The sequence below is a fragment of the Trichosurus vulpecula genome, chromosome 2, assembly GCF_011100635.1.
Source record: "Trichosurus vulpecula isolate mTriVul1 chromosome 2, mTriVul1.pri, whole genome shotgun sequence".
In the NCBI taxonomy this organism is placed as follows: Eukaryota; Metazoa; Chordata; class Mammalia; order Diprotodontia; family Phalangeridae; genus Trichosurus; species Trichosurus vulpecula.
In genome coordinates this window covers 290,573,435-290,594,486 of record NC_050574.1, presented here as the reverse complement: position 1 = coordinate 290,594,486, position 21,052 = coordinate 290,573,435, and the positions used below count along the sequence as shown (strand labels likewise).

Genomic DNA, 21,052 nt, shown 5'->3' with positions numbered 1-21,052 from the left:
GTGAGAGCCTAGACTAATGTGGCAGTTGTGTGAGTTGAGAGAGAAGTTATGAAAGATGTTGTGAAGATAAAATTGAATAATTTGGCACCTGGCTGGATATATAAATGGAGAGAAAGTGAGGAGTGAAGGATGATATCCCAGTTCTAAATCTGGAAGAATAGGATGGCCTTGATCAAAAAAGGGCAGTTCAATAAGGGTAGGTTGGGGGACAGAGGATGGGCAGAATAATGAGTTTAGGTTTAGACATACAGAGTTTAGAATGCCTCCCAGACTTCCATTTGAAATGGCCATTAGCAGTTAAGGTGTGCAGCTGGCGTTCAGGAGACAGGCTCAGGCTGGATATATGGATTTGGTAGTCATCTGTATAGATATGAGAATTAAACCCATGGCACACAATGAGGTGTAGTAAGAGAGAAAAGAAGAGGGCCCAGGACAGAGCCTTAGGATATCCCCTCAATTCAGAGAGAGGATGCCAGTAATAGAGCAACAAAAAGAGACTGAAAAGAAATTATCCGATCAGAGACAAACTAAAGGACAGTGTCATGACAGCTCAGAGAGGAGAGAGTATCCCGCAGTAGAAGACAACCACCTGTGTTAAGAGAGGCCTGCAGAGAGGTCAAGAAGAGTGAGGATTAAAACGCCATCAGATTTGGCAATTTAATAACTACAGTAATAATAATATGCTTTATGGTTTGCAAAATACTTTTAGGCCTATTGAAAAGGTAATTGGTAAGACTGGAGAGAGCATTTTCATTTGAATGATAAAGTCAGATGCCAGATTTTCAAAGGGTTGAGAAGATAGAAGTAAAGACAGATTAGGAATAGCTTTTTCTGTGAGTTTAATTGTGACCTGTGGGAATGGTTGGATCTAGTGAAGTTTTATATTGGGTTTTTTGTTTCTTTTATAGGCAGTAGGGAATGAACCAGAAGATAGGGAAGAAGTGACTGAAGATGGCGGACAGGATGATTGTGGGGATAATTTTCTAGAGAACATGGGAGCAAGTAAGATCAAGGGTACACATACAGGGGTTGGTCTTGGTAAGAAGGGTCATCTCTTGATCAGTCTGGAATAAAGAATAAGAAAAAGGGAAATGATGTCAAGGGTTGTTTAAATATAAAGAAAGGAATCATTGATTCACAGATATAAGGGACCTTAGAAGTCATTGAGTCTAACCCCTTATGTTATATTTGGTTATAGATGAGGATATTAAGGTCCAAAGATGTTTGACTTGCCCAGTCAAACGAGTGGCAGAGGTAGAATCTGAATCCTTCCATACTCTGTCTAACACTCTATCTTGTCCACTACTTATGCTTTCTAGAGCAGAGCTCAGAGCAAAATATGATGCTAAGTTCTCAGCTGAGAGGGAGGGTAGGAGGGAGAATGGTGAGGCAAGCTTGAGGATATGTAGTAGTGATGAAAGACCTGAAATATCTTGACATCTGCTGAATCTGGCACACTGCCAACAGCAGAACAGCTAATAATTTCTTAACTTGCCTTATTGATAATTTCATCTTTGAGAAGGCTGAGGAGCTGACAAGGAAAAAGAATGGAACAGAAAAGCATTTGTTAAGTACATATTTTGTGCCAAGCCTTGTTTAAAGTTCTGGGAATACAAATAAAGAGCAAGACAGTCCCTGCGCACAAGAAGCTCACATTCTAATTAATTAGAGGAAACAACCTATTTAGAAGAATTCAACTGCAGAAGGTTGAAAAGATCTGGTGGTCCGTGGGGTACAGCAGCAGGATTGATGACAAAGCCCAGGAGTCTTTGTAGTCAGATTGCAGTATATAGGATCCTCGGGGCATAGCAGCAGGGCTAATGATAAAGGGGGAGAAATCTTTGCAGAATCTGAGTCACAACAACTGAAAGAAACTGGTTACTAGAGTAGAAATGATGGGAACCTTGGGGCAAAGTGATTATTCCATCTTAGAATTTTTGATAAAAGAGATGAAAACCATATCTTGATGTAAACCCTAGAATTTTACGCGGGCAGATTTCAAAAGATTTAGAGAAAGGATTCTTAGTCTCCCACTCTCTACAGGGGAAGTTAACCTTTGAGGGATGAGATACTTTCAAGAATGAAATTTTGAAGACAGAGAAATAATTCCAAAATTAGGGATGTTCAGGGATTGACCAGCCTAGTTAAACTGGAAAAAAAAAAATAGAAAAGAAGATGGAATCAAAGGCAGCCACCAAAAGTTCAGTACAAAAACATAGCATGGCCATGTCTCAGGAGTTGCTAAAAATAGTCTTGGGAGTACTAAAGCTGACAATGAGTAAAGTTATGAGGAAAGTCAAGGAGGACAAAAGGGGGGTGTTTTGGGGTTTTTTGTTTATTTTAATTATACTAGGGGAAAGAGTAGGATAACTGTTTAGAATAAATGGAACAATGACTGAAAGAAAGCAGAGATATTCAATTCTTTGTTTCTGTTTTTTCTACCAAGGAAGACTGGGAAATAAGAACAAAAGTAACCAATTAGGGGGGCAGCTAGGTGGCACAGTGAGTAGAGCCCCAGCCCTGGAGTCAGGAGGACCTGAGTTCAAATGCGGTCTCAGATGCTTGACACACTTACCAGCTGTGTGACCTTGCGCAAGTCACTTAACACCAATTGCCTGCCTTTCCCCTCCCCCCCCAAAAAAAACAGTTAAAAGTAACCAATTAGGGAGCTGATTCCCAAAGTAAGAAAGAAGAGAATAGTAGAGCACCTAGCTGACCTTGCTGAGTCACTTGCCCAGATGAATTACGTCCTATCTAGGACTGAAAGAACTGAAAGATGACCACTGAGAGCATCTTAGCAAAGATGGCAGATGATGGAAGAGGTTCTGCCATACTGAAGAACAATAAATGTTTTCCTTTCTAAGATGAGGAAAACATAATCAGCAGGCTCTACTTAGAAGATGGTTATCGAGCCTCTTGAAAAGGAAGTGAAGAACGACACCACCCCCCAAAAAAAAAGTTTAATTATGAACAGGTCATACCAGACTAACCTCATTTCCACTTTTAAATCGGTTGCCCAGTTGGTAAATCAGAGAAATTCTGTGTATATATAGTTTACCTAAATTTTAGCAATGCATTTCATAAAGCATTTTGTGAAGTTCTTGTGGAACTGTAGGTGGATGTCATCTAAGTGATGGTCAGTTACATTCAGCACTGGTTTAAAGACCAGACTCTCAAATAATCATTAAAGGTTCAATGTCAGCTTAGAAGAATCCTAGCTGCATGTTCAGACACTTGACCAAGTGTTATACGTGACCTGGTGCTGTTTAATGTTTATACTATTAACTTGGACAAAGGCATACATGGCATCCTTACCAATTTACAGCTGACACAGATCTGGTAGAGATAGCGAATATACTTCATGGCAGAGTTAAGCTTCAGAAAAAGATCTTGGCAGACTAGAACTTTGAAATTTAAAGTTTTATACTTGGATCAAGAAATTTACCTTGAAAGTACAGGATATGTTAGCATGATTAAATAACAATTTATCCTAAGGATCTCAGGTTTTTGGATGACTACAACTTGATATGAATCAGCATTCTGATGTGGCAGGAAAAAAAAAAGCTAATATAGTCATAGACTGTATTAAGAGTGACCCAGCTTGCAAGAATAAGGTTGAAATCATTGTACTGTGTTTGTCCTCACCTGACCACATCTGCGGTATTGTGTTCAGTTCTGGACACCACATTATAGAAAGGACGTTAGTAATCTGGCAAGCACCTACAGGAGGACAACCAATATTATGAAGAACCACAAAATCATTTGAATAAGTGATTAAAGGAAATGGATATATTTAGCCAGGAAAAGAGAAGACTTAGAAGAAAATGGCCAGTTCCCTTTTCCCACTGGCAGCTGATTCACCATGTGCTAGAGACAGAATCTTCTGATACAAGCTGAACTAGATGACACCTGAGGTGCCTCCCAACTCTGAGATTCTGTGATCCTGTACAATGATGAGAATACTATTGGCAGAGTATATTGTTCTTCTTTCATACTTAATTTGATATTATCAGAGTACCTACCATATAACTAACTTATCTGTATGGTCATAAAAATAGTGAGAAAATACCTTGTTTTAGGTTTTTCATTATACTCTATCAATCCAAATGCTTTTGTCATCAACAAGCAGTAAACATAGAAGAAACTATATTCTTTATAATTCTTATTTTGGTGCACCTGTGAATATGTAATCTCCTATAAAAAGTCAATTGCCTGAATTCTATCTTCCTTCATATTTTCCACAAGTATACTCTTCATAATTACATGTGAGTCTGTAGCTCCATGTCTTCTTAATTATCTTATTTTGATAGTACCATCTTTGAACTTTTCAGTTCTTTTATAGGCTTTCCTTTTTTAGACATCTTGAAAGTCATTCCCTGAGTACCTCCAAAATTTTTTATCCAACACAGATTTTTGTGTATGTATTTTGGTCAGGTTTAGATTCTACATATCTTAACTGCTGTTTCCTTTTTTAATTCAATTTTTTTTTCAGTTCCAAATTTTCTCCCTTATCCATTGAAGAAGGCAAGGAAAAAAAAAACTATTACAAATATGTGTGGATAATCAAAACAAATTTCTTCATTGCCTATGTTTCCTCCCCTCCCCACAAAAGGAGAAGAAAACAAAAAAAAAATACAAGAAAATGTGCTTCAGTCTGCATTTCTCCTGATAGCATGTCTTATTATGGATCTTTTGGAATTATGGTTGGTTATTATGTTGATAAGAGTTACTACTAAATTTAAGTGCTATTTCCACTTAGGATCGTAGATTTGGGAGCTGGAAGAAATCTTTGAGGCCATCTAGTCCAACCCACTCATTCCAGAAACGAGGAAAACCAGTGTTAAAGTGCAAATGTGGTTGTGATCACTTTGATGAAAATAACGACTCCAAAAATTCTAGCTGACATACTTCATTTGGAATCTTTGTTCTCCCAAAGATTCCAAATGAAGTTTCATCTATAAATGGTCTTGGGATGATATGGCTTAGTTGGGTCTCACTCCATGTTCCCTGAAGGCTTTTTTTTTTCTATACTACTTTACCATGTTTTGTAAGGGTTGCCTGCTCTGCAGTGTTTTACAGATGAAGTTGTGTGTATGCCAGCGTTGCTCTTGGATGTGCTCTCTCTCTGACTGTGAAGTTTACTTTGCTAACTGAGGCACATTCGGTGTTCTTTTGGTGTGCAGCTATTATATATCCATCTTGAACTTGCCTAAGAAATGGTGATAATCAGAGACAATGTCTTTACTTCTTTTCATTCACCTTTTTTTTCAGAGACAGTAGGTTATTCAAGTAGGTCATATTGCACCTGTTCTATTTGCATACATTACCTACTCACATTTAGAAAAATTTATGTGTTAATTATATCTAAAGATTGAAAGAAGACTATACAGATTATGAAAACCTCAGGTTCAAGTGCAGGCTTCACCACTAGAACTCAGGGCTCTATATTCTATTTAATCTTTAAATCATACCATGCTGTTTTATATCTCATATCAACCCACCATACAGACTTTCATAAATGTGCTTGGTAATTACAAAAACAAAAGTTTATAACTTAAAAGTATTAAAAAGCAATAGAAAAACTTTCCTTATATTAAGCAAAATAACAGAATAAAGAATGTATTTCCCTAGAAATAAATTGAGAAGGCTAAAAACAGATGACAGTTTTCTAACGGTACAAAGTTTTTACCGAAGAAAAATTTAATTTTTGACAGCAACTTTTAAAATTGGTTTTGGTTATGTCTCTTCTTTCTCATGATTCATTCCATTGGTCATAATTCTTCTCCACAACTTGACTAGTGTATAAATTAATTCAATGCGAAGTTATACATGATAGTTATATGAGATTCCAGGCCATCTTGGGGAGGGACGGGGGGAGGGGAGAAAATCTGGAACTCAAAATTATGTAGAACTGTGTGTGGTAAACTAAAAATAAATAAGTAAATTTAAAAAAACAAAAAAAAAAAACAAAAAACTTTTAAAATTGGACTTTGCTACTACTTCTGGGAAGAAGATTACCTCTACAATGTATAATCTGAGAAAGTTGCCATGAGTTTCACTGCTAGTATGTGAGAAAGGTGTTGCTTGAACCCAAGGCTTCTTGCCTGTAGCCAGGCTTTCTGTTCACTACGTCAGGCTGCTTCTCAGTAGCTATTATTTCAATAACTAGTGACTAAATCCTCCAACTCCGTATTTGTATCTGCTAATTCGACTTTAATCCCACAAAATTCTGCTATTTGCCCCTTTATGGTAGGTATATATTATAAAACAAAACTTGTAGATTTTATATGAGAAAGTTATCAAATTTGTCATTAAGAGGCAGAAAAAAGTTCAAAACAATACTCTTTCTGTTCCTATAAATTCCTAGTTGTTTTTATTCTGTCCTATATTGCAGTGTTGTCAATTTGAAAAAAGTAGAGATTGATTTTAAAATATTGCCATGTCTTTGGACTTTGCTGTTTCATGATGCTTTTGAGACAGTAAAAATTATTTGTGTATTATTCAGTGCTATATCCCATGTTTTATTATATTTGTATTTTGATTACTGATACTTCACCTGTGTTTTAGGGAGCTTTTCAGCTTGATTGCCCATGACTTTATGTATACACATACTCATAAAAGTTCTCAAAAGAATGCAGATATAAATATTACAGACTTTTTTGGTAGCCTGTTTGCAAACTAGCTACTTATATTGAATAAGGCTAAAATGGTGATGCCTTGAAAACATGGCTTATAGAGTAACTTTGGAGTAATTAGAAAAGAATATTCTACATAGCTAGTCACATGCTAATTGAATTGTGACTGGACATTATAACCTGTTTGTATAGTATCCTTTTTTACCCCTTTAGTTACTGGCTTTCAGGTGGGCATTTAAAAACATGGCTATTCTACTCACTGTATGTCCTCAAGAGTTAATCAAATATCATGAATCTTTTTTCTTTTAACAACTTTGTGTGGTATATTATAACCTTCTTTCTAATGCTTTGAAATTTTCTCAGTGAAATCATAGTTCATAATAAGGAACACTTTATTATTTTAAACTGAAAAATTATGTGATCTCGAACAAACACTGGTAAAATTGTAAATTACTCTGAAGTATTCCAGTTCCCTTAAATCAAGGATTCTTAACCTGACATATGTGAACTTGTTGGGTTTTTTAAAAAATATATTTTGATAACTGCATTTAAATAGAATTGATTTCCACTGTAATGATAATTTATTTTATATATTTAACATTATTCTGAGAAAAGGGTCCATAAGCTTCACCAGACTGCTAAAGAGGTCCATAATACAAAAAGATTAAGAACCACTACTATACATAAATTGCTGTATTGCTGTAGAAGCTGTTATAGTGAGTTTTAACTAAGGTGTTTTTTTGGTTTTTTTTTTTGTTTTCTTTTTTTAATTTTAGGCCACTAAAAGTGATGATATATATAATCCAAGAAAGTCCAGTTCAGTCCAGGACTCTACACTGTTGACAAGGACATGGGACTCCTCCTACCAGATTCCAGATGGTTCAATACAACTGACATCCTGGCTGACAACTGTGAAAAGGAACCTTGGATTATTTTCTTTTATTTTTGTGGAAGACCACAATCCCAAATCTATAGCACACATCAGGTAATACTATCTCACCTCCCTAAATCCCTAAAATATGTGCATGTTTTCTACTAATTTTAAAATCCTAAATATTAAAGACAGGAAATAAGATTTTAAAATGCAATATTTTTCTTTCACTTTTTCATTACATCATTGTATTGTTTGCTTTTGTCTTTTAAATAATTTTCAAGTGTAAGTCAGTTAACTAGAAAAGATGTTAGTTTAAGAAAGGCAAATTTTCAGTTAGATTACTTCTGACTCTAAAATTCTGCTGCTTCTTGATTTGCTACTGAGAGTTAAAGAAATGAATTTTTTGATTTCTCAACATAAATTAACATCTATATGACAAATTCTTTTGCCAAAGGAAAGCAATCTTGGATTTTCAAGATCTCTGTGGAAAACATATTCAGCCCTAATTTTTTTTTTAAGGTTTTCACAGTTGAAAACTGAATCAAGCCTTCATTTGCTTCCATATCCAACCATAACCCTAGACCCTACCATTTTAATGATTCTCAGCCTCCATCCTAAACTCCCTCACACTCCTGACCTTCTGCTGTTTCCTCAACCTTGGGGAATTGCTACTGTCTGATTTCTATACTAGGTACCTTCGTTTCCTTTCCTCTCCTCTCCCTCTTTTCTATTGAATCTGCTTTTCAATTGAAACTGCTCTCTCCAAAGTTACCAATAATATCTTTTTTAAATGTAACTTTGTTTTTTAATTAACAGAACTTATTTTCTTACTCTCCCACTTTCCTCCCCTGTCCACTGAAAACTCTTGATTGCCAAAGTTAGTGGCTTTTTCTTAGTCCTCATCTTTCTTGACTATTACCATTTATAATGATGCTCACCCACGTGTCCTTGATAACTCTACTTTCTCTGAGTGTTTTTGTTACTATTCTGTCCTGGTTTTTCTCCTGCTTGTTCCATTCCTTCTCAGTATCCTTTGCTGGATCTTTATCCAGGACTTACACATTAGCTGTAGTTGTCTCAGAAGGCTCTTTCCTAGGCCTTCTCTTCTTCTTCTACACTATTTCACTTGGTGATCTTCTCAGTTCCCATGCATTCACTTATCTCTGTTCAGATCTATTATCTAGCCCCAATTTCTCTCCTGACTTACAGTCTCACATCTCCAACTGCCTGTATTAATCATCTCAAACTGGATGTCCAGTAGATATTTTAAACTCAACATGTCCAAAACTGAACTCATCTCTCTCCCAAAATCCTTTCCTCTTTCTAACTTCTTTGTTACTGTTGAAGTTATCACCATCCTCCAAAGTCACCCAGGCTCACATCCTGGGTGTCATCCTCAACTTCTCCCTCAGTTACCCCACATGTTCAATTGGTTGTCAAACTTGTCATTTCTATTTTAACAACCTTGTTCAAATATTTCTCTTCAGATAGCAGCCAATCTGGGCAAGCTTTCATCATCTCATGCCTGGACTATGGCCATTAGCCTTTGGAGCTGTTCTTGCTGTTAAGTCTTTCTCCACTCCAGTCCATCTACCACTCAGTTGCCAAAACAACCTTCCTAAAACATAGGTCTCCTCTCTATTCAGTAAACTTGAGAGGCTCCCTATTACCTTCAAGATCAAATATAAAAATCCTCTGGTATTTAAAACTTTTCACAACCTTGTCCCTTCCTCACTTTTCCAGTTTTCTTACACTTTATTTCCATCTGTGTCCTCTACAGTCTAGCAACACTAGCCTTGCTTTTCTTCAGATATGAAACACTGTCTTCTGACCTCTGCGCCCTTTCACTGGGTGTCTCATATACCTGAAATGCAACTTCCACCTCTGCCTTCTTTAAGACTCAGCTCAAATCCCACCTTTTATAAAAGGCCTTTCTTAATCATCATTGTGTCCCTGTCCTCAACACTCCCTACTGCCTTTCTTTTAAGGTAACCTTCCATTTACACGCTATACATCTTGTAATGATGTTTATGAAGCATGTCTTCCAGGGCTCTGGTGAGGATAAAATGAGATCATATTTGTAAAGCATTTTGAAAATCTTAAAGTTCTATATAAATGGTAACTATCGTTGTAATTAGCCTGTCTTCTTCCTAATTCGAATGTGAATTCCTTGAGAGCAGGAACCGTGATTTTGCTGTTCTTTGTATCCTCAGATCTTAGCACAGGGACTGGCACATCTTAAGTTGCTTAATAAATGCTCATTGACAGACTGATCAGACTCTTGAGATCTAGCTTCCCTCCCCAACATTGAACTTCCCCTCCTTCCTAAAAATTGCTTCTGATCTTCAAATCACCAAATCCAGTGGCCTTTTAAAAGTCCTACTCCTCTGATGTCGCTATAGCATTTCATACTGCTGACCTAAATATTCTTTCTTCCTCTGAATTAAGATTTACCACAGCCCTTCCTCTAGTTTTCCTACTTTTTCACTGCTCCTTGTCCGATTTTCTAGTTCTTTAGTTTCTTTCCAGCTCCATATAGTGAATATTAGAATGTCTTGCTCCCAACCTCTACATGTTGAATTCCTACTGTCCGTTCTTTTGAAGTCCAACTCAAATGTTACTTCCTGCCTTTGCCTTGTCAGAACTCAAACAGTACTTTGCTTGTCCCTCTCCTCTACTTATGCATACGTAATATTTATTTGTGTTTATTATCTCCCCATATTGAACTATAAGCTCCATGAAGGCAATGACCAAGTCTTAGCTAAACTTGGTCTCTGTCCCAAGACCTACTAGCACTGTGCATATCTTGGGTGCTTATTATAAGGATTTGTTAAATTAAATTGAAGTAACATTTTATAGAGACAGCTAGCTGGTACAATTAATAGAGTGTCAGGCCTGAAGTCAGGAAGACTTATCTTACTGAGTTCAAATGTGGCCTCAGACACTTACTAGCTGTATGACCCTAGGTAAGTCACTTAACCCTGTTAACCTCAATTCCTCATCTGTAAAATGAGCTAGAGAAGGAAATGGGAAACCACTGCAGTATCTTTGAGAAGAAATCCCCAAATGGGGTCACAAAGACTCAAACACGACTAACATGACTGAACAATCACCATTTGATAGCTACTCCAGAATCTTCAGAACTGTGGGGAAGGAAGAGTAGCGGACTTGTATTTTGCTACTCTATCCCTTTCTACTCATCATATCTTAGGATTTCCATTATCTAGATTCTTCAGTGAAACCCGCTTCTTGACACCCAGCCACATAATTTGGATAGAAATTTTGTTGCATTTATTTCCCTGACTAAAGGTACTTGCCCAAATTTATTAGAATTTTTTTTTCTAATGTGGAGTGTTGCAGCCTTGTAAAAGTTGCAGCAGGTAAAAGTGCTAAAAGGGAAATAAAAAATAATGAAGGAAATTCCAAATCATAAAAATTCCGTGAAAACTAGAATGGGAGAAAAATATTTATTCTAGGCATGAATTATTCCAATATCTTTTTAGAGACAAAATTTCATGATTAGTTAATAGTATATATATGCTATTCTCATACTGTTTAAATTGGAGAAATATTTCCATCCTAAGAAATAAAAAAAAATTGTGTATTCCTCCCTCCTTCAAAGGCTTCAAGTTTCCTGTAGGATTCTAAAATAACCTTCTCTAATGAGGATGTCTGATACTGTTACTGTAAAAGATGGAACTGATACAATGAAGGGTTTGGAGGCAGAAATGAAAGATGCAGCCAGAGTCGAAAATCTTATCAAATCAGAAAACTATGAGAAGATTTCAGCAGAAAAGAATGAACGTTGTATTGACAGCAAAATTGATTTACAGGTAAGAAGGATTTTCCCACTGGCATCAAATGTTGTGTTGAGTGAATATTTTTGTTTCTTTTCATGTGAAATATAATATTCATCATTTAAAACTCTGGTGTGTCACTTCAGTGTTTGCTGCTGACCACGCCAGCCATCTGATATGAACATGCTAGTTCTTTGTTCCAGTTGTATCATACATTATATATTCAAAATTATTGGTCGTTTAAAAAATAGAATAACAATTTCTTATCAGAGTCTTAGAGTATCTAGTTTCTAGATAATGAAGGCTTAGCTTTTATTTAACCTGAGTTCTCTGAGAATAAAAAGGTTGAAAAGGCAACCCAAGTCACCGCTTTACTTAATTGGACTGTCCTATCCTGAATGAAATCACCTCTGGTTAAAAGAGAAATGTCCTAACTGCTTTTGAAAGATAAATAGCTAGCCAGGCATTCTTGTGGCACCCCGAGCTTGCCTCAAGGTTGAAGACAGGCCACCAAAAAGAACTTCTGATTTAAAGCTAATATTCAGGATCTGTGGATAAATGATGTATTATGATAGATGAGAAATTGCAGTAAATTGTATGTTGGTCAGTTTGGGTTTTTTAAGTTTCTCTAAAATATACCTGTTTTAAAAATACTATTCAAGTTTAGTAACATTTTAGCAGAGAGGTATATCAAGAAGTGTAAGAATGTGTATTTCAAGCTGAATGTAGATGCTGTGGCAAACTGATAACCACCATTGGACAGCACCATACCTGAATTGTAGCTTTAGGTATTGTTTAAAGTACAAATGTTTTTACATTTTTAATCAGCAACAAAAAATGTCATAGCGTTTATATAAGCATATCCCCTCAGTGATCAGTTATATTCAAGTAAGAGTTTTCTAGGAAGTTAAAGAGAGACTTTTTCTTTTAGATTGCTGAGACTTTTCTTTCCCAGAGCAGATCCTAGTTCTTTTGTAATTTCTGTGTTCAAAATCAAGGTTCTCTTGAAATAGAAAAGAAAAAAAAATTTCTACTTAGCTATCGCCATTTATTAAACAAGTTGTCAACTACAGCATAATTAATATTATAGTTGTATGCCTCATTAATGACAGGGATTTGGGTTTATTTTGATGGACTCAAATTAAGAAAACCTAAGTCAGCCATGAAACTTTGTTTCATTTTCTTTGCAACAGAAGAAATGAAAGAAAAGAATTTAAAATTTTACTCTACCCTCACCAGCATAACCAAATGTTTATTTTCTAACATTGTGCAGCCCTTGAAAAATGGTCAGGAGCCTAGTAGCACCCCAATAGCATAATCCATTAGTATAGTATAGGGCAAGGGGGAGTCAGCCTCTACAACTTCTCCTCCCCTGTCTTAGGACTTGGTTTTCTCAAATGAGATGTCACATAGAAAAGTTTAAAAGAGTGGGATTCTGTAGGCATCCACATCCCAAAGAAAAATTTTTAATGAGCTATGTGTAGCATTCTTAATTGCTACATATAGTGATTTGTTATATTCAAACAAGGTAGCTGCTAAAAGTAGAATTATTGACTTTAAGATGGACATGTATAGAGATGGTGCTTTGGAAGAATACTATGGATATAGGTGATGTGATTAGGTTTGTTGTGGTTTTTTTTTTAGTTTAATTTTTTCACTGAGTTTATATGAAACAGTAATTTGGGGTATGGTGAAATTCATAGAAAGCAAATGTCATCCTACAAGTTTGTGACACATTGACCCTTCTCTTAAAATCTTTGAACTGTTTTGTGGGTGAATATATTTAATGGGGTATTTTTGTTTTTATTTTACCTTGATAAATGCCGAAGTAGATGAAGCAAAATTTTAGCTCAAAAAATTAGTAATTTTGATTACATAACAGGGCTAATCCTCTTGTGTTGATTAAATAACTCAAAATCACATAAAGCATATTCTCTTATCCTGTATGGTTAGGGAATGTGAAATCTAGATGATAAAATATTCTGGTTAATAGAAACTTACTAAGCACAGTCAGGAAAACACTACATACATCAATGATTGCAATAACATAAAGAGAAAGAACCACCACAAAACAATTGAAACTAGATGTTGCAAAAGTATAAAGAACAAGCTTGGCCACAAACCAGAGACAGCAAAGGATATCTTCTCCTGAATTCTTTGCAGAGATAGGAGGTCCATGCCCATGGTACATTGCCTATAAATGTCAGATTTTTTTCAGTATGTTATTAGTTTTCCTGATTTTTTTTTCTCTTCTTTTTAAAAGAAATCCTTAAAAGGGGTGGCTCTGAAAAGGGGTCCAGAACAGATAAGGGGAAACCTAGGCAATATAAAAATAATAACAAAAAAGAAAATCTATTATTTTTTAAAAAGATAAAATAGAGCTAGAAAAAATAAGGACTTAAGTTAGATACTAATATATTTTGCTCACAACTAAATATAATTTAATCTTCTGGTTTTCAGAAGGAGTATCTCAGAGTTGTTATAATAACACTAGTTTTCTTACCTATCAGATTTTTTAAAATATCACACTGGTTAAACTGGTTACCTTAATGCTGATACACGTAATGTTATTACGTGTATGCCCATTTTATTCTACTTATTCTTAAAATACATCAGCTTCAGTTTCAGAGAGACCATTTTATTCTACTTTTTCTTAAAATACTTCAGCTTCAGAGAGAGAGAGCGAAGGAGTTGGATTTGGAGGCCTCTAAAGTTCATCCCAGCTCTAAATCTCTAACTGAAACTCTACAATTCAGTGCTTTTCTGTTATCTGATTATAGCAGTGGCATTGGTAGTCTGTAACAAGAGACGAAAAACTAAGTATATGCCTAATACAAGAAATAAATATCCAATAAAAAAGGTCTCCTGTTTCTAAACAAGAACTTACCTGATAATTCTTTGAGCATTTCATTTGATAAAACCATTGTTTTTTAAATTAAGGAAATGTTATTTTCTTGACGTTAAGGTAGAGACGAAGTGACTTATTTGTCTGCTTGTTAAAACTTTATATCATGAAAGATTGTTATGAAACACTTATAAGAGAAATGCAAATCAAAACAACTGAGGTTTCACCTCACACCCAGCAGATTGGCGAAGGTGAAAAAATATGGGAATAATCAGTGGTGGAGGAGTTATAGAAAGATGGACACATTGATACACTGGTAGAACTATGAATTGGCCCAACTGCTCTGGGAGGAAAGTGACTAGAATGTCCATACCTTTGACTAAGGGATCCTACCACTAGGTGCCTACCCCATATAATTCAAAGATAAAACAATTAATGATCCCATATAAGCCAAAATATTTATGGCAGTTTTTTTTTCCTTTCTGGCAAAATAGAATTGGAAATGTGATGTATTCCCTTGAATTGGGGAATGGCTAAGCAAATGGTGGTATCATGAATGTAATGGAATTAATATCACTGTGCCATAAGAAATATTGGGTATGAAAACTACAAAGAAGCACAGGAAGACTTAAATGAACATGTTTAACATGAAATAAGCAAAACCAGGGAAACAGTGTAAATGGAAAGAATGAATAAAACTAAATGCTGTGTAAGTATAATGACCAAGCTTGGTTCTAAAGAAAGAACTGAGAGAAAAACTCACCTTTCAGTCTTGTTAGAAGTAGGAGAACTATGAGTATGTGTAATATTGCATATCCTGTCAGACTTGGTTAATGTATTGATTTTGATAAACTTGTTTGTCTTTTTTTTTTCCTTTTTCATTAAAGAAATGGGGAAGGAACATCTTTGGAAATAATGGTGATATAAGAATAAAAGCAATCAATAAATTTTTTAAGTTTACATCAAAAGTAATTCCATCCAATGAAAATAGTTGATGGTAGTAGTAGCAGCAGCAGCAAGTAACATTTATATAGCTCTTTAAAGTTTGCAATGCACTTTATATATGTCACGTAAAGAAAATTTGCAGGCATACAAAAATCATCTAAAAGACCAGTAGGGCCCAGTTGACATAACTGTTTATAAGTAATTCTTCTGAAGTGTTTGCCTACCTCTATCTTTTTTCTTTTTTCTTTCAAAGAAAAGAAAAAAAAAAGAGGAATGTCTCTTCTTGATTCTCTTTTTAGTTTTCTCTGTATTTTGTTCATAACCTTTTAAAGAGATTGATGAATTAACGGGGAAGTTTTTTTTATTTCTTAAGAGCTGGGCCTATTTCTCTAAAATAGGCATTTAGATAATTCACATGCTAGGTAAGCATAAATTTAAAGACATTAGCTGCCTCATTTGATTAACAAGTTCTATTTTAATTGAGATCTAGGAGGTTGGGCTTGGCTGAGAGGTAAATCAGTTCAAGCCCTACCATTATAGTAAAAAGAACATACTAGCTTTAGGATGATAAGACCTGAGCTCAAATCTCACCTCGGATAATTATTACTCTGTGTGACCCTGGTCAGGTGACTTAAGCTTTCTGGATTTTGGTTTCCTCATCTATAAAGTGAGGGGTTTGGATTAGATGGTCTCTGAGATCCCTTCCAGTTCTGAATTTATGATCCCGTAATTCCAGATCAAGGACACTTTTAGTAGTCTCTCTCCTCCCTCCCTTTTACCCAAACTATTACAGCAGCTTCCAAACAAGTTGCTCTTACCCCCAGTAACTTTCTTAATCTTCGCTAAATGTCATTCCAGATTAGGCTTGCCAATGCACATGTATAAATAAATAGATATCACATGCTCAAAAACATTCAGTATCTTTGAATGCATCCTGGAGTACAGAACTGATCAAGAGGAAGAATGTGAGTTGGTCTGCACATGAGAAATTATGCAGTACTTTCAAAGATCCCAAACTGCCCATTCCTACAAAAGCTCATCTCTTTAAAACCCAGTTTCTCAGTGATGACTCAAAATCCTGGAGCACCATGATCTGCATGTTTCCCACAGTAATTTACATGTAAAAAGTAATATAATAAAGGACATTACCAAGAATTTGGTTGCCTAGAAAGGAGGTAAGCTAATCATACATCAAGAATAAAGGAAACTAATTTGAGTGGTACATTGGGACCCCCAGTACACAGAAAGAAGAAAAGGATGGAAGGAAAGATTCCCATGTATTTAATAAATCTTGTGAAAGTTATGCAATAAAATATGTACGAGAATCACACAGGATAACACCTTGTGGAAGCCTTGCAATCTCTACCTCATTGAAAGAAATATAACCCAAAGATGAAGTCATGGACTTCTTTCAAATTAAAGGTAGCACATACTTGTAATGGTTTACCATGGGGTCCGGGCTGATAAGGAGAGGCAAGTGAAGTCAGGTAAGCAGTGGGAAAAATTGGGACAGATAAAGGGCCTGAAAGTTATAGTAAAAGTGGAATAGTTCCCATGAATGAAAATAGTGAGATAGAGAAGATAACATTGTAATTAGAGACATTATCAGAGTCTGAGATCTTTTAATAAAATTGTATTTATTTTGAAGTAACTTTACAGGTAGACAAGCGAACTAAGATCTTGCTAAGACTCCTGTTTGATATCAGTTATATCTCATACTTATTTGTGGATCAGTTCTATATATGTAAAAACAGACTTGAAATGGCCAACTGTGTGTGGCATATTTTCCATTGCTTAGATCTACTGAACCCATCCCAGAGCTACTAAATTTCATGTTTCTAGCAATTAACTAGTTAATTTTTCTGACCATGTTTTTAGAACCTGTCATTTTGTTCTTTTCCTGGCTTGTTACTGATTCTAATAATAGCATAATTATCCTAATTATTATTATTAGTGTAATAGCTAATAATTATAATAATAGTTATAGTAATTATATTTTATTAATTGTATAATAATAGTAATTGTGATAGCTAACATTTAGCACTTTAAGGTTTGCACATATTATCTCATTTCCTCCTCACAATCCTATGAGGTAGGTGCTATTATTATCACTATTTGAGGAAACTAAGACTGAGAGGGGTTAGGTGACTTTGCCTAGGGTTATACAGCTGATAAATATTTATGAGGCAGGATTTGAAATTAGCTTCACTTCAATCATTTCTGAAATGGTGAACAAGTTATCCACTGTTGAGTAACCATTATGAAATTTTGCATGTTCAGTGGTACTAATATTCTCCTAGAGGTTGCTCTTCACTTCTTAATAAAGATGTAGATTGGAGAGTTGACACATAATAAAAGACTACAGTTTATAATTGGCAAATACTTTTCCTTGTCTGCCTCTTCCAGACTCTTACTTTTATTCAACTTTAAAATTTTCTTTTAAAAATGTTTGTTGGTATCTTTTATTTTTGTGTCACCCTTATTTTCTATGTATGTTCATCTCTCCTCTCTTCAGAAAGCCATCAATTATAATAAAGAATAAAAGGGGTAGGAAAAAAGAAATCTGTTCTGCAGAACTAACCAACCCATTAGCCACGTCTAACTATAAATGCAACATTGGTTCCATGCCCACAGTCCCCCACTTTTGCAAAAGGAAAGAGATGTATGTGTTTTTCTCTAAAGTAGCCCTTTTCTTCCTTCTTTGAGAGGAAGTTAATATGTAGGTTCTACTACTACTTCTGCTGCCATTGTGTGTCTCCAGGGGAAGCCCAAACCAGAGTTCTGAACCTCTCTTATTACAAACCAGCCACAGGACACCAAAGAATGTGGAAGATCTTTTATTTGGCCACCCAACACTTCCTCTGGCATAATTAGACAATACAGTGGGATTTGCAGAAAGCCTCTACTAGTTCTGAAGATACAGTCAAGAAGTCCACGAGCTCTTTGCAAATATTGTCTTTGTCATCATGACCTCGGACAGCAGAAGGTCTATATTTCATTAAGGATCTGTCCCCATCCTAAGTCTGGGACTGAATCATAATGAATCTCACAAAGTGGCCCACTTCTTTCCTGTTCTGGAGCACCTATAAGCCATGGAAAATGGTTGCTTGTTACTGCAATGGTTGCTTGTTACTCCATAATATTTTCTTCCTCCATCCCCTTTTTCTGTATACATTTCATAATATTTTCTTCCTCCAAACCCTTTTTCTGTATACATTTATGTCCAACTCCATATCACAGTTTATTTTACATTTCTGGATAACACTATTCATAACCTTTTCGATTAAGGTATCCTTTTTAATTCCGGGAACAACTTGCTATCCATCTATACTGTCTTTCCCCTACGTACTGATGGACAAACTATAAGTTGTTTAAAAGCTTTCCAAGGCTTGAAGTAATCAGCACGTAGTCATCCTCAAACAGAAGTATCTGAAGAGCTCATCAGCCACAAATAATCCCTCTTCAGTTTGAACTCTGTGCTGAATCTTCTTCACAGTAGCAAAAACCCTTCTATCTCCATGTTTTATGCCTTAGCTGATGTTTATGACTGAAGAAGGTTATTTCTCTTTTTCTAATGATTCATGAATGATTTTGATGTATGGACGGGAGACGCTTTTACATTTAAAATTATTTTTAATTTTTATTTTCCGTTCCAAATTTTCTCCTTCCCTTTTACCCCCTCCCTCACCCACTGAGAAGGCAAGAAATATGATGCCAACTATATATTTGAAATCTTGTAGAACATATTTCCACATTAGCTATGGAGAAGAGAAGAGAAAAAAAATATGCTTCAATCTGTACTCAGAATCCATCAGTTCTCTAAATGGAGGTGGATAACATTTTTCATCAGTAGTTCTTTTATATTATCATGGATTGTTGTATTGATCAGGGTTGCTAAATCTTTCATAGTTGATTATCATTAACAGTATTACTGTTACTGTGTTCATTGTTCTCCTGGTTCCCCTTACTTTACTTTGTGTTGGTTCATATAAGTCTTCCAGGGTTTTTCTGAAACCATCCCCTTCATCATTTCTGATAGCGCAACATTATTGCATTACAATCACATGCCACAACTTATTCAGCCATTCCCTAATTGATGGGCATCCCTTCAATTTCCAATACTTTGCCTCCACAAAAAGAGCTGCTATAAATACTTTGGTACCTATGGGTACTTTTCCTTTTTCTTTGGTCTCTTTGAGGTACAAGCATAGCAATAGTATTTCTGAGCCAGAGGATATGCACACTTTTATAGCCTTTTGGGCGTAGTTGCAAATTGTTCTCCAGAGAGGTTGGATTAGTTCACAGCTCCACCAGCAATACATTAGTGTACCTATTTTCCCACATCCTCTCCAACATTTGTCATTTTCCTTTTCTGTCACCTTAAACAATCTGATGGGTGTGAGGTAGTACGTCAAAGTTGTTTTAATTTGCATTTCTCTAATCATTAGAGGTTTAGAGCATTATTCTCATGTGATGCTGTTGGAAAAGAGCTTCTAAGGTGGCCTATTGCTCTACTAAATCAGATGCTTTTTCATTGTCAACAAGCAATATATTCACAAGGATATTCTGTTCTCTACATTCTTCTGTCATTTGTAAAATAAGTCACTTGCGAAATATGATACATCATTCAGTATCACTTACCAGAGCTTGCTTGTTCTCTACTAATAATGTTCTAGATGTCCTTAATTTGCATGTAGAGAACCAATAAAGATTCTTTAGAGACAGAAGGCTAAACACATAGGTAAGTAGTTAACGTTCTCTCATTCCCCTTTTTCAATATTAATAAGGTTCAAGGTTTTTTTCCCATGCTTTTATTATCTTTTCCATCCTTGTACAATATTGATCCATCAAGGTCCTCAAAATTGTGTCACCTCTAGCATAGAACATTTGCATTCAGTCCAATCCATCTGTTTTTTTTTTTCATCTTGATTCTCTTTAGTTCTATTTCTATATGCCCTATAAGCAAGTCCAGGAGTGGTTCCACTTTATTTGATGGGGGGGGGGGGGAAGGATTGTTATAATAATTTGTACGTATTCTTTCTATTTTTCTTTTTGTTTCTTTCCTTCCTGAAATCTCTTGGAATGATTTTGCTTGCCTGTAAGTCTTGCCAGCCTTTTTAGTTCTATGCTTCCAAATAAAGCACATTCTTCGATTTTGATTTTCACCAGTGTTTACTCCCTGCTCTCACAACCCACAAATCTATTCACGTTCAATTTCTGCCCAGAACTGGAGATAGGTGAATCTGTGAATGGCTCTGCAAAAGCAGGCTGCTGATCACTACCAGCCAAACAACTACAATTCAGAGCTCATGTCTACCTCCCCCATTTTCAAAGGTTTTGTCTTGGTTTGTTTTTTAACCCAAGTGTAGAAGTATAGAATTTTGAATTTATGCCTATTTACATTTTTTTAACACTCAACCTATCACGATTTTTTTTGTCCTAATTTTGTCATCCATCATACTAACTATTCCTCCCAGCTTTGTGTCATCTACATATTTTAGAAGCATGCCACCTGTGATTTCATTCATATCCTTGATGGAAAATAACGAACATCACAAGGACTGGATCTCTGGGGCACAATAGCATGGAAAAATACCAGCTAATACTTACAGCGAAACTCCTTTTAGACTGAATAGCCAAAAAATTAGAAATTCATGGCTATCTCTGAAAACAGAACACAGACAGCCACTTCCTAACCCCAAAGAATGCATCCTAGCCTCATTGAATTCTTTGATTCCTGGACCCTCAATTGTCTAATTGATTAGTGCTTCTTGGTTAATGGTTCTGTCCTGAGTACTTCTTATCTATATTCTTATACCCACCAATACAAACTCATCAATTGCCATGACTCAAAAGCCACTCTGCCCACAAAGGGGCAACAGACAGGTCAGGATTCCCCTACCTTGGTTCTCTGAAATTCAACATGAAATGCCTTGGATGTGTTGGCATAATTTTA

The 21,052-nt window shown here is 35.6% G+C and overlaps 1 protein-coding gene across 7 annotated transcripts in view; it reads left to right on the top strand.

The window, feature by feature from the left end:
• R3HDM1 (R3H domain containing 1) overlaps positions 1 to 21,052 on the top strand; it is a 185,661-nt gene that overhangs the window by 84,757 nt on the left and 79,852 nt on the right. For all 7 annotated transcript variants that reach the window (XM_036743015.1, XM_036743009.1, XM_036743011.1 and 4 more), the window contains exons 2-3: positions 7,412 to 7,620; positions 11,132 to 11,342. In XM_036743015.1, coding sequence (XP_036598910.1) covers positions 11,172 to 11,342 — 171 coding nt within the window. In that variant the 5' untranslated portion in view covers positions 7,412 to 7,620; positions 11,132 to 11,171. The remainder of the gene's footprint in view (positions 1 to 7,411; positions 7,621 to 11,131; positions 11,343 to 21,052) is intronic.